This window comes from Podospora pseudocomata, chromosome 3 (genome assembly GCF_035222375.1).
Source record: "Podospora pseudocomata strain CBS 415.72m chromosome 3, whole genome shotgun sequence".
Classification (NCBI taxonomy): Eukaryota; Fungi; Ascomycota; class Sordariomycetes; order Sordariales; family Podosporaceae; genus Podospora; species Podospora pseudocomata.
Window position 1 is genome coordinate 1,951,658 of NC_085887.1, and position 13,228 is coordinate 1,964,885.

A 13,228-nucleotide genomic window follows, 5' to 3' on the forward strand; every position below is an offset into this window, starting at 1 on the left:
TGAATGTGGAACCTCTTATGACTCAGCATGGGTTTGCCCTGGTGGGGACATAACTCCATCCCACACAACGAGCAAGGAAAGAGAAGTTGAGACAATTTCTCGACCATTGCAGCTACAGAACATTCCAGGTTCTATAGTGTAGCGGTTAGCACTTCGGATTCTGAATATCAGAGCATTCCGGCAACCCCGGTTCGAGTCCGGGTAGGACCTCATATCATCATCCATTTTTTTTGCAATTCATGTCTTTCCCATGTCTACAGCGTCACACAACCCTTCAATCCTTTCTCACAGTTGCTATCTTGTCCAAAAACTCTGTCCCATCCTCAGAATGCACCCAATCAATCCACATAACCTCCATCAAGATATCCCTTACGTCAGTCCATCCCAGTTCACTCTTCTCACCTTTCATCACCTCCACAATCTCCCTTCCCTTCTCAACCAACAGTCCTCCATCCTCCGCTGTCCCGTGGCTACCAAGCGCCGATATATACACCACAAACAAAAACCACAACCTTAGGTTTCCGCTTTGTTTTTTGGTATCCAGATTTTGAAGGCATTCTCTCGCCTGCTCCTGCAGATGAGGAAATTTGAACGGCAACCCCTTTACATGCAAAAAAGTCGTAGTGGTAAAAGCCAACATACCCACACTCAACAGTCTTTCCTCTGCCGTCATCGACAGACCGTCTTCATGACGTAAAGCCAACAACCTGTACTGCACCGAGATCAGCGTCTCAAGATACTCAGCCGCCCCGATCTTGCTGCCTATCTGCTTTGCGAGATTAGCCGCGCGAGAGAATTCCCGGAGGTCAAGGTAGACGTTCAACAGGCGAGGGTCAGTGACGAAGGACATGTCCCATGCTGGTGCCCCGGTTGGTTTGGATGAGGTGGACTGTGGTTGAGAGGATAAGTAAGGCTCCCAGGAGAACCCCTCCGAGAAAAACAGCGGCTTTACACCGGTCGACAGGGCCAGGCCAAGATCGGCTCTCAGTATCTTTGACTGCAGTTGGGGATTGTATTGAAGTGCTTTTATTCCTCCTCGGACCTCGACGATCTTGGAAAGACCTTGGAGATGTTTCCGTGCGTTGTCGTAGTCGCCGAAGAGGTCAGCCATCATGGCTAGGGTGTTCACGGTGGTGATGGTTGAATCTGAAGTTGCGAGGCAGGCGTCGAGGAGGTTCTGTCGGAGGCGGGAAATGCATGTGGTAAGGTGTTGCAGAGTAACATTGCCAAATTTTGCTGAGCGGCGCCAGTCGAAGAAGGCATTGGTTGAGAATAGGGCCGAGTGAAGGTAAGCTTGGTCATAGGTGAGGTATTCCACCCACTGACGACTGTCTGGCTGGACGCAGGTCTCGACGGGATAGGCGGATTGTTTGATGATTGTGAAGAACTGGAACATGAGTTCCTGCATGTAGGGTGCCAGCGGGGTTATGAAGGCAATGTGGCTTAGGTCATTGCCGACTCGTGGTGGAATGGGAATCGAATTGGGAGAGTAGTCTGCGACTTGGCAGTCGTTGATCCAGGAGCGAATCAGGGGTTTGTCTTTCTGACTGGCCCGCTTTCGATTCTTGCCTCGCATGACATGGCTGCGGATCTGTTTCCTGGATGCAGGGTCGATCTTGGCTGATGAGTTGACTATGAAAAGGGGGGTGTTCGAGTTGGGTGCGTGGTTTTTCCTTGCCGGCATGTTGTTGGATCGGTTCAGCGTCGCAGTATCTGTATCGACAAAAAAGATGTGACGGCTGTGTGAGACCGGCAAATTCTTGCCAAGTATGACTACGAGCAGATAGATCGAGGTGATGATTAAACTCGCAGGACAAGAGGAAGCAAGTTTGGGAACAAATATGGAAAATGCAAAAGTCTTGGGAGCGGAAATAGCGGACGTCGAAAGGCATCCAACATGTCGTCTGTCAGCTCGAAGGATGGACCCACACGGGATTGCTTTGCCAAGACACGATTACTTTCCCCTTCGGGAAAGGTGGATCACGGAGAGGTGGGACCGGCACGGGCCCGAACGTTCGGCGCCACGGAGCTTGATTATGCCTTCCTCAACTTTGAGCGAGCTTATTCATCAGAGCTGAAACCTCGTCGGCGAGGCTAGGTAGTTTTTACAGACCAACAAGACCCGCCAAGCTTCAACTACAATCCCAATTCGGTAAACAGTCGTCTCTGGGGTCGTCGTCGTCCTTTGTGTCTTTATTGCTTCTACAACTCAGCTCTCGTCCATCAAGACGAAAATCTCCTGTATAAATCACCCAAAGCCCCACATTCTCAATGATTGAGTAGTCAAATCAGCGTTCTATCCCGATCGATAGTTCAAACAAAGCAACACCGCCATGACGCCATCTTCAACCTCCTCTGCATCCCTCGATCTAGGTCGCCCAACCCAGTCCGCCACCTCCATATTCATTTCCTCTCAATTCCGCACCAAGCCTCAGCGCCTTACCCTAACAAAATCCACCTCGTTGGCAGGCAAAACAGCCCTAATCACCGGTGCAACCACCGGACTGGGCTACCATGCCGCCCACGACCTCCTATCACTCTCTCTTTCCCACCTCATCATCGCAGTCCGCAACACTGAGAAAGGAGAAGAGGTCGCCTCAGGTTTCCGTCGCAAGTTCCCTTCTGCAACCATCACATTCATGCACCTCGAGATGTCGTCCTACCCCTCCATCCAATCCTTTACTTCCGCCCTGTCAGACAAGTTCTCAAACACCGACATCACCAAGCCCCGTCTGGACATTGCCATCCTCAACGCTGGCGTCGTTTCAGCAAACTTCAGCCTAGACCCTGTCACGGGAAACGACCGTGTCATACAAGTCAATTACCTCGGCACATTCCTCCTAGCCATCTTGTTGATACCCATCATGCGATCTGTCTCTGGCGGCAACCCAGGTAGGCTCACCATTGTCTCCTCTGGTGGTGTATATAACTCCAAACTTTCCCCACCTTCCCCCGGCGTCCCCTTTCTGTCATCGTTCAACAACCTGACGACATCCCCTTCGTCGAATGGGAAAGGAGCATACCAAGCAATGAACCACTACTTTGTATCCAAGCTCCTGGGTCAGATGTTTTTTGCCGAGCTGATCCGGAGGGGTTATCTCCCGCCCTCTGATCAACTCATCACCAACCTTGTTGATCCAGGTTTCTGCAAAGGCACCGAGTTGCAGAGGGAGGCAAGTGGTATTTTGCTTGTTGGGGCGATCAGGTTGGTCAAGGCTATTACTGCGAGGGATATCAAGGATGGGGCTTGGACGTATGTGGATGCTGTCGTCACGAAAGGAGCAGAGAGTAATGGGTGCTTTGTGATGGATTGGGAGGTTAGCCCGTTTGGATATCAGGTTTATGAGGAAGGTCACATGTCAATCATGAAGCAACTCTTTGAGGAGACTATACACGAGTTGGAACTTGCGGGGATAAAAACTGTCCTCGAGGAATTAAGGGCCGCTCGGAAAGGGTGGTGACCCCTAGGGGTGGGCACATGATACTGGGAAGCAAGAATGACAAATGAGACTAGATAACTTCCCGCTGTGCGATATCAAAATCTTGCTATCACTTTGGCGTTTCATATCTATATCCCCGCCAGTCGTGAGTCAACAAATTTGCTTGTGGCGTTCTTTGGAAAGTGCCCGGTTCAAGACGTTGCAAACGAAGGTCCTTTAATAGGCCCATAACATCTTGTTCGGTAGTATGTTCTAGACCTTGAACTAGGTGTTTGCTTTGATGTTATCATTAGCTCATCATTCACAGGGCTGAACCACACGCAGTTGCCGCGACGATTTTGCAAAGATTTGTTAGCCCACATTTTGAGTACCCCGCTATGTCTCATCATGGAGTTTGAGGGTTTGTGAACTATTTTAGGTAGGCGTGGTTACGTTGGATGGGTCACGTATAAACAGCGCTTGACCCAGCATTCCTTTCGAAGGACCCTGGATCTGCATGCTCGCTCTAGGGGACCTGCTCCTACCTATTACATAAGTGGGCGGTAAACCCAGGGTCCAGTCTAAAAGTCCTGGGGATGAGTGGGCATGAAGGAAAGCGGTTGTGATGACAGGATACATTGCAGCCCAAAAATGCAACACGAGTGACATCGTTGCCGTTGATGATGATGTCAACCAATCAGAGGGTATAGGATCGCCGGAAGAAACGCTATCAGGTAATTCGGGTTCTATCTCTTTTGAACCTTGCAACCTCAGGTTGTTTTATGCCAGTGGGATGTCAACAAAGGTCTGGGAAAAGGTGATGCTATTGGTGATGCATTGAGAGAAGAAGCAAGAGGCCGTGGTCCAGGTTGCAAGATGAGGAGGAGCAAGACACATGCAGTGGGCTTACGTCCACGCCCCACATGGCTTGATACTCGCATTCACTGGCATCCAGGGTGAGGTTTTGATGAAACTTTGTCAATTACCTATACACTTGGTTCTGTCTGCAACGAGTTGGGTATCTGTAAATGCTTCATGTTAATCAGCATATCAAGCTTTGAAGGGGGCAGGGCAAGGTCTTTCATGTGAAGCCTCGTTCTCTAAGACTCAACACTTCAATGGTGGGCATTGACAACATAACTTGATACCTAGCTATGTGATTTATTGGACCATTGACATTGATTTTAATAACACGCATCTTTCATGATTCGTACTGCTGGGTATTATAAGTGGAAGGCTCTGAATTCCAGATTGCGAGCCATCTTGCTGAGGTGTGTAGGATTTGGGTGGATATGCATACTACTGGGTAAGTTTTGTTCCACTCGGTTACTCTCGACTGCCACACACTGGTTAGTTGAAGAGCTCTTCTCACACGCCAAAGCAACCAGAATCCTGCTTTCTTAGAGTCCGTGACTAGGCTAGAGGCTTTGATTGGATTGGTAAGGTTGTGTAAAGATCAACCGCATGAGCCCGTGAAGAACAGGAGCCACAAACTTGAACGGAAAACGCGGTTGGGATTTGGTGAGAGGGATAATTGTCTGAGCTGATGAAGGGTATTTCCGGTCTGCCCAGATCACTATAAAGTAGCTAATCTTGTTCTCTATCTCTTCCTTTCAGCTCTGAACCCTCAAATCGTACGCATCACATAAATCGGATCATCAGAACTGCGACGATCCACCACCATGCCCTCAATTCCTTACCTCTTCGTTGACGAAGAACAGGTGTACTCGACCAGAGAATGGTACCAGGCCTTGACCAAGAGCCGCTCTCTGTACGAACGCTGCCTCGTCAAGAGCATCACTCATGTCAAGAATCTGGACTCTATCGTGTCCCATGAGTACCTGCAATTCATTGTCGAAGATCAGGATACCTCGTTCCGAACCAGAATCATCGCCGAATGCCAGACAAAGCAGGACCAAGTCATTCTCGGCAAGTGGAAGGCTTCCAAATGGGAACCGCTTTCGCCAGGTTCCAATGGGTCCTCGCCCTTCAGCTTCGGCTCCAGTTCCAGCTCCAGCTCCGACTCAGGTGGAACCCAGACCGTCCTCCCTCTTCCGCTTGCATCGCTCAAGTTTGAGAACGATGTCGATTTGAAAGTTGTGGATTTCGCGGAAATACTTTACACCACCACAAAGAAGGCCCCGGAATACAGCATCTTTTTTCGTCGCCACTGCTACTGGTTCGCGCGGACCGTTTATGAGTCCGTAAAGGCTTTGAGGTCCCTCTCACGTGAGAAGGAATGGCAGTTCTCTTGGCTTCGATGGAGGCTTGTATTTTTTAAGTATGATTACAAGGTTAGTCATTGGTTCCATTCCACATCATACTTACCTAGCCCATCGTCGTTGTCGAGCACTGGAAGCTAACCAGGGCACCAAACAAATAGGTCACCGCCGAGGAGTTCGAGACGGAATGTGAGACGAACATGCAGCTCGAGCCCACCGCTTCTGCAGCCTCCAACCTGCGTGTCTTTGAGGCCTACATCGGGGAGATCTGGGGCCCTGACTTCAAAAGATTCGTGGGCGACGATTGGAACATTTATGTAAAAACCCAATATGTTATTTGACCATTAGAAATGACTTCTGACAGCACCAGGCTACCGAGATCGCCCGTTCTGATGCAGCAGATGTCGAATCTCTCCGTCATGAGGTATCTATTCACCCGATTACTTCCACCTCTTTTTTTATTCAGTACTAACCAGACTTGGTGCATGACTCAGTTCGAGAAGTCTGTTGCTGAGGTCTGCGACAGCATTCTCAACATGCCTTCATGTGAACTAGCCATCAAAACATTCGTGGCGTGCCAGAAAGAGGTAAGGTTGGATCCCTTTTTTGTCATTCACTTCACGTTGTCCGATCTTTTCACCAATCGCTGACATTTGCTGCGGAAAAGGGGTCCGAAGTGGCATTGGCAACGTCTTCAATGCCTGAAAATTCGGATATGTTACCTTCTGGTTCCATCGTTATAGGTCCTCCTCTCGAGCAGCAGGATCTACTCGATCGTGATTTGAAGGCATCTGTGGGAGCCATCGTTTTCGAAATTGCTGCATGCGTCAATGGTCCTTGCGCCTCCATGCACCCTGAACTTCATGTTGACGATTCTGATGAAGGCCAGGCGGAGAAGTATTCTGAGCTTGCTGTTGGCAAGAGCTGGACTTGGAAAGCTGGACAAACCCTTCGGGTTCGGTTCCTGGACGGCACCCCCAACTGGCACGAGAAGGTCAAAACCTATGCACGGCAGTGGCTTGCCTATGCTAACCTGAAAATGGACTTTGTCGACGAAACCGATACTGATCCTGTGGAGATTCGCATTTCCTTCAACCCACGAAAACCCACAAGATCCTGTATCGGTACGCTCAGTCGGGGCATGCCTCAGAACAAGGCCACGATGAACTTTCAGGATCCAACAGCTGGGGAATTTGAGGGCACGGTCCTCCATGAATTCGGGCATGCCCTTGATTGCGTACACGAGCACCAATCCCCCGCCGGCGGCATCTCGTGGAACAAGAATCTCATCTACCTTTTTTACGGCAATGAGCCGCGCAACTGGAGCCAGGACCGTGTCAACCGAGAGATCTTGTACCGGTAAACCGATGAGAAGGTTCAGGAGATGAAGATGCAGTGGTCGAGTTTCGACAGGCAGTCGGTCATGATGTACGAGATCAAACCCTGGATGACAACCAACGGCATGTCTGTCAAGCGGTGCCAGAAGCTTTCTGCCTGGGACAAACACTTCATAGCCATCTCTTATCCCCCCAAGGACGAGGCGAAGACGGACAACGTCAATGCTCTTGACAAGAACTTTGGGTTCCCCTTGTACTGGGCCGCGGCGGGTGGGCATTACGCCGAAGAAAAAGACCTTCTCACCAAAAGGGGGGCAGACGCCAATTTCCGGTCTCTGTTTGACTGGACTGCGCTTCACTGGGCGGCAGGCAATGGACGCGAGGGTGTCGTAACCCTCCTCCTCTTGCACGGGGCCAAGGTTGACGTCTTCTCGGACACTCGTAAGACGCCGCTGGATTTGGCGCGCGTTCATGGCAATGATACCATCATTGAGATGCTTGAAGATGCAAGCAGAGAACAGGCATTGGCAGCGGTGGCGGCTTAGGGGAGGGCCCCCAGCAGGTTAAGGATGAGCAAGAAAGATTGATAGCTCTGCTAGAAAGGATATTCGTACAATAGCAATAGATCAGTTTATACAAGGTCTCCATGTTTCCCATAGGTAGTTTCTTACAGGTAGGTAGACTTTCACATAGCAGAATCTTGAAGAGAAAGAACTACCGCCGTGCATACACTGTGAAAACATTGTGAGCATTGAGAGGAAACGCCCCCACTCCATGTCTTTGAACAACCACCAAGCCCAAAACAGTCCAAAAACCTCCTTTTATGACTTGATCAAATTAGCCAGGCCCCCCACCCTCCAAACCCCAAGTTCCTCACTCAATCCCCCCACGCACCCCCCCTCCCCCCTTCACTACAAAAGCAACCCCCCCGATCACCAAAACAGCACCCTCCCCGATCACTAAAGATGCAACCCCCCCTATCACTGAAGATACACCCGTTCCTATCACTGCAGAAACATCCCTCCCTATCACTGCAGAAACACCCGCCCCTCGTCGAAAAGAAGCAGCCCCCTGTTGACGACCAGAAACATCCTGGCCTGCTGTCGTGGACGGCGTACCGCTCGTCGTTGAAGAGTTTGGTTAGGTTATCTGGTTGGGGTTGCATTGGTGGTTGGGGTGTGTACCCGCAGGTGTGAGGACGGGATGGAGTACAAGACTGTTGGGGTTTGGGCTGGTCGGACTGTGACTGAGATTGGGAATGGGACTGGGATTGAGATTGGGAGTGTTGCTGGAGGGTTGTTTCGTAAGAAGGAGGAGGATCGGAGGGCGAGACAGGCTCATCTTGGGGGTTGTAGGGGGTTGTTTTGCTGAGTTTGGCCATGTTTGTGCGATGAATGGATGCCTGGACGAGATGATTTGGCGAAATTCTTGAATTGAATTCAGCTGAATGCAGGCGTTAAGAAACACCGATCTTCAAAAATGAAGATGTGCAACCGAAAAGAACTGATGGACCAAAAGTGCGAACATGCCCAGAGAATTATATCCAGCATATAGGATCTTGTGCAGTACTTATGCCGGCTGCCTCCAGTGTTGGCGCCGCCCAGCAGCAGTGGTATGACGTTTCCATTCTGGAGGTTGCTCGGATTGCTCGGGTTCGCACCAATGAGAGAACCGACAAAGGTACGTTCACATTTGACCAAAAGCTTCGGACGCGTCATGCCACACTCTTTGGTCTGATGGTAAGCCGGGTGGTTATCTGACCGAATTATTTCCATATCGTGTATAGTTGAGAGTTCTAAGCTAATTCAACAACATGTGACAGGCTCCAGAGATACGCCAAAAGTTCACACATTTCCAAACAACCCTTCAGGAGTCGTCAGCTTCGTCGCCAAAATCACAACCCCTCCAGCCAGACACATGATACCACTGAACAGAGAAGCTTCCAAGAATCCCCCATATTTATCCAGCAGCACCCCGTTGACCGGTGGCCCAACCAAGATGGCGATAGAACCAACGGCCAAACCCATCCCAATGTAAGTCCCCAAGTTCTGCGGATTAGTCGTGCAAGTTGAAAACGCAGCCGAGTTCGCCGACACAATCGTGCCCGATGCCAACCCAATAAACACAGCATACACCACCAACCCAGCCGTATCAGTAGCCTTGGTCAAGCACAGGACCACAATCCCCGTCGACAATGACCCAAACCCGTAGATATTCAGTTTCCCATATTTGTCGGCCAGAATTCCTGGTAGGATCCTCCCAAATGTCGATGCTCCATTCACGATAGCCAGCAAATACGACGCCAAGATCTTGTCCATCCCCTTCGACACCGCATACGAGGGCAGAAAAAACAACGGTGTAAACATCCCTAGCAATACAAAGAACCCGGCAGCGACCAACCCCACAAATCTCAGCTCTGTAAACGCTGACCATAGGAAGAACTTCGTCTCTCTCGGCGGCAACCTCGCCCTCAGCGAAAAGCAACAGAACACCATCATAGGCGCCACAATGAACCCTATCACCCTAACCGACCACCCGAACCCCAGACTGGTATCATTCAACATCTTTCCCAAAGCAATAGGGAAGACAATACCTCCAATGCTACTCCCGCTAACCACCAACCCCAACGCTGCAGCCCTCTTCTTGTCAAAATACTGTGACACGACCGCAAAAGCAGGGACTTGTATCATTGCCGACGCTAATCCCGTCAAGACCCCCTGAGCGAGCATGAACTGATAGTATTCTTGACACAAACTCGTCATCATGATGGCCAAGACGTAGAGGATAGCTCCGATACGGATGACCCATGTCCCATAACGGTCAAAGAGTGGGCCCGAGATAGCCCCAAAGAGAAACTGCATGCATGCCGTGACAGAGCCGATCCAGGATATTTGATCGGGGGTATGCGATGATAGCTGGTGGGTTCCATAGTATTGGAGAAAGATACCGAAGGAGTTGACGATGCCGAGGCAAGAGAAGAAGATGCAGGCTGCGCCGAGGGCGACGAACCAGGCGCGGGCGCCGCCGTCGGGGGCTGGGCCGTAGAGGTCGGTGAGTGTGGGAGGTGTAGATTCGGAGGTCTTTTCGAGGTCTCGAGGTTGGTCGGGTATGGGTAGCTTTTCAGAGCTGCTTCGGGAGGATGTGCTTTGAGAGGGAGCCGGGGGTTGGCCTGAGTCTACCATTGTGCTGAGAGATTGCTGTTGGTACCAAGTTAGAGAAACCAAAACGGTAACCAACAGAATGCGACAAGTGTAGAAAAGAAACCCAAGGCACCGGTGCCTGTACCAGCATTTCCCCTAGGGGATGCCGAGACATGTTTTTATATAAACGCCGAAGAGAATAGTTGAATAAGTCGCCGAATGTGGATAAGGCCGGGCCGGAGATAAAAATCGCGGACTCGGCATATTGGGTTGGGTGAGCGAGGCCTGGACCAATGACGTCGGGCTGTTGGCTCCGAAGGATTGAATTTCCCGAGTGAATTTCCCAAGTGAATTTCCTGAGTCCTCGGTCGAATGTGATGTGAAATTCCCGAAATCTGTCAAAGATGTCGGATATTGTCTTTTATCAACAGAATTTGCCGGCAGATTGAATCGAGATGGAGCATACTGGCCAAGGTGGTGCTGTTCGACGACGGAGAAGACCTGCCGTGTGAGTTGTTCCTTTTCAGTAATGAAACTTGAGAGTTAGGAAGTCACGCTAACCACAGAGTTCCACTGATAGCTCCTGCATCACTTGCAGAAAACGTAAAATCCGCTGTGATCGGAAGGCGCCATGTGGAAACTGCCTCAAGTCGAAAGGCTCCAGTTGCTCTTACCGTGACCCTCCCCTCTCTCCTCCAAAGGCCACCACTCCCAGAAGTGCAACCTCGCTGCCAAATGACTGTGTCGACGATGAGAACGACGAACTCGATGTGGCCAGCTGTTTCTCCATCACTACTCCTCCAACGCCACCATCTCTTGTTAACACGACTAATCTGGGCATCGCTGGCACATTTCACATTCACCATGAGTCCCGCCAGGGACAACCGAACGTCGGTGCCTTCAGCATAGCACACAAGACCCGCTACTTCGGCCAAAGCCACTGGGTCAACAGCATTACCCTGGTTCGAGACTTATTTGCGATCCTTGAGCCACACTTCCGCAACAATTCTTCTCCCATCGTCGGGTGCATGCTGGAATGCAAAGGTCTGGCAAAGACATTGAAGTCTCGAGTGCTCCCTTGTTGGCCGTATGAACCACTCTTCGACGTTCCGCCAGACCACGACGATCTGTTACGGAACTACATCTCAACATCAGAAAGCATCTTTCGTGTGATGCATATTCCCTCTTTCACTAGAGACTTCCATGCTCTCTGCACATCGCCAACTCCGCCGACTAATGCGGCCTTCATTGTTCAAGCCAAGCTTGTCTGTGCCATAGGTGCGACTCATACTGACACGGTATTGCGACAAGAAGCCACACAATGGGTACAAGATGCACAAATATGGCTCTCCAAGCCGGACTTCAAGCATCAACTTTCCCTTCAACATCTTCAATCCCATATGCTGTTGCTTCTCGCCCGCAAAGCTGTCGGTGTAGCGGAAGACATGATTTGGATCTCGGTTGGCTCGCTCCTCCGCACAGCCATGTACATGGGCCTGCACCGCGATGGTGTCATTGGAACATCCCCTAATACAAACCTGTTCACCTCAGAAATGCGCCGCAGGATCTGGAACACTATCCTTGAGCTATCTGTCCAGTCCAGCCTGAACTCTGGAGGTCCTCCCTTGATATCTCTCCAAGACTTTGACACAAAGCCTCCATCCAACTTGAATGATGAGGACTTGCATTCGGACCAAGCAATCCCCAAAGCAGACGGAGTATTTACCTCTACAGCAATTTCCCTCGCCCTTCGAAAGACACTCCCAGTACGCCTCGCCATTGTCAAATTTCTCAATGATTGGTCTTCACTAGGCGATTACCCAACCGCTTTGAAGCTTGATTTTGATTTCAGAGCAGCATACACACTTCTGGCCAAGTTCCTATCGCACGTTTCTCACTCCAGCAATGCGCCACTCACAAACGTGAACCGCGAAGCTGTCGTGAACCACATCAATCTCCTGCTTAGACGCCACCTTCTCGCCCTCCATCTACCTTTCTTTCTCCCCTCTCTATCCAGACCAGAGTTTGCTTTTTCCCGGGTGGTTGTAGTAGATACAGCACACCGTATCTGGCGAGGTGTCTTTTCTACTTCAGATATTGGCGCAAGCAATGTCGCCAAATCATCCGCTTGTTTTCGGACCGTTTCCATGCAAGTTATCATCGTTCTGTCAACTCATCTTCGAACGCAAGCTTCCGACCCAATTTCCGGGGGCATGGTTAGAGAAGACTTGGTGGCGATACTTGAGGAGGCAAAACAGTGGACGTGGAGGTGTATTGAAGGAAGGGAGACGAATGTTAAGGGGTATCTGTTCGCTTGTTTAGTGAAGGCTAATGTGGATGCTATGAGGGAAGGCTTGACCGAGCCTGCGGTGGTGAAAAGGAGTCTTGAGGCGGCAGAAGAGGCTATTCGTAAGGCCCGAGAGGTATTGAAAGAACGATTGCGAGCCTTGACGAACATGGAGCCATCGTGCGGGGCCGCAACGGTATTGGGGAATCAAGGTGAGACTGTTGATATATGTGACGGTAACAATGAATGGGAGCAGCTTCCACAGACCTTTGACTTTTTCGGGGGCAGTGATGATTTACAAGGTGGAACGGGGATGATGTTGGCGGATGGGGATAATTGGTTTCTAGAATTTGGAAACGGGCTTCTTGTTTGATATTATGCCTCTATGGATGACCTCCGAGTCAACATGCCTTGGGTCCCGAGGGGGTGGTAACTGCCCGTGGGAATTGTTGCGGAGCGGGTAGCTCCGGAGATGACGTTGATGAGGGGTCAGGTGCGGGACGGCCAGTGATATCATCCCGTAAGACCCTTCCCAAACACATGTCCTAAGAGAAATGATGCCACTGCAAAACAAACAGCGCGTTCCCGAGCTCAGCGAAAGAGATGTTTCAGTGATCAGTGACGGCAACCAGTCAAACTGAGCGCTGGTCCATGTGATTTCCCTTGTCAGTGTTGCCTGCCGCCATCACCTCAGGCTGCCAGCTGGTTGGGCACCGGCGCCAGCGCACCTCCGCGAGCCCAACGTCATGGATCCGACTCACACTCAACAAGCGAATGTCGCAATAAAACAGCACTCACTCCGCAATGATTCTCCGTTCTGAAA

At 50.7% G+C, this 13,228-nt stretch overlaps 4 protein-coding genes and 1 non-coding gene across 5 annotated transcripts; 3 read left to right on the plus strand and 2 right to left on the minus strand.

Moving 5' to 3' along the window:
* Positions 1 to 127: 127 nt before the first annotated feature.
* On the plus strand, positions 128 to 210 carry QC762_0053770. Its single transcript has one exon. It is a non-coding gene; the product is annotated as a tRNA-Gln (tRNA).
* Positions 211 to 274: 64 nt separating this feature from the next.
* Positions 275 to 1,684, minus strand: QC762_305560 (uncharacterized protein; the record flags this gene model as incomplete). The annotated part of the gene is made up of 1 exon (XM_062888851.1): positions 275 to 1,684. One exon carries the CDS (start codon positions 1,682 to 1,684, stop codon positions 275 to 277), a length of 1,410 nt encoding a protein of 469 aa, XP_062744772.1.
* A 649-nt stretch (positions 1,685 to 2,333) lies between these two features.
* On the plus strand, positions 2,334 to 3,461 carry QC762_305570 (uncharacterized protein; the record flags this gene model as incomplete). The annotated part of the gene is made up of 1 exon (XM_062888852.1): positions 2,334 to 3,461. The coding sequence occupies one exon, from the start codon at positions 2,334 to 2,336 to the stop codon at positions 3,459 to 3,461; it is 1,128 nt and encodes a 375-aa protein (XP_062744773.1).
* A 5,225-nt stretch (positions 3,462 to 8,686) lies between these two features.
* On the plus strand, positions 8,687 to 12,778 carry QC762_0053800 (uncharacterized protein; the record flags this gene model as incomplete). Its single annotated transcript, XM_062883528.1, is given in 4 exon segments — positions 8,687 to 8,717; positions 8,801 to 10,452; positions 10,466 to 10,626; positions 10,699 to 12,778. The coding sequence occupies 2 exon segments, from the start codon at positions 10,574 to 10,576 to the stop codon at positions 12,776 to 12,778; spliced, it is 2,133 nt and encodes a 710-aa protein (XP_062744774.1). The 5' UTR covers positions 8,687 to 8,717; positions 8,801 to 10,452; positions 10,466 to 10,573.
* QC762_305580 (uncharacterized protein) lies at positions 8,823 to 10,160 on the minus strand (the record flags this gene model as incomplete). The annotated part of the gene is made up of 1 exon (XM_062888853.1): positions 8,823 to 10,160. One exon carries the CDS (start codon positions 10,158 to 10,160, stop codon positions 8,823 to 8,825), a length of 1,338 nt encoding a protein of 445 aa, XP_062744775.1.
* Positions 12,779 to 13,228: the final 450 nt, after the last annotated feature.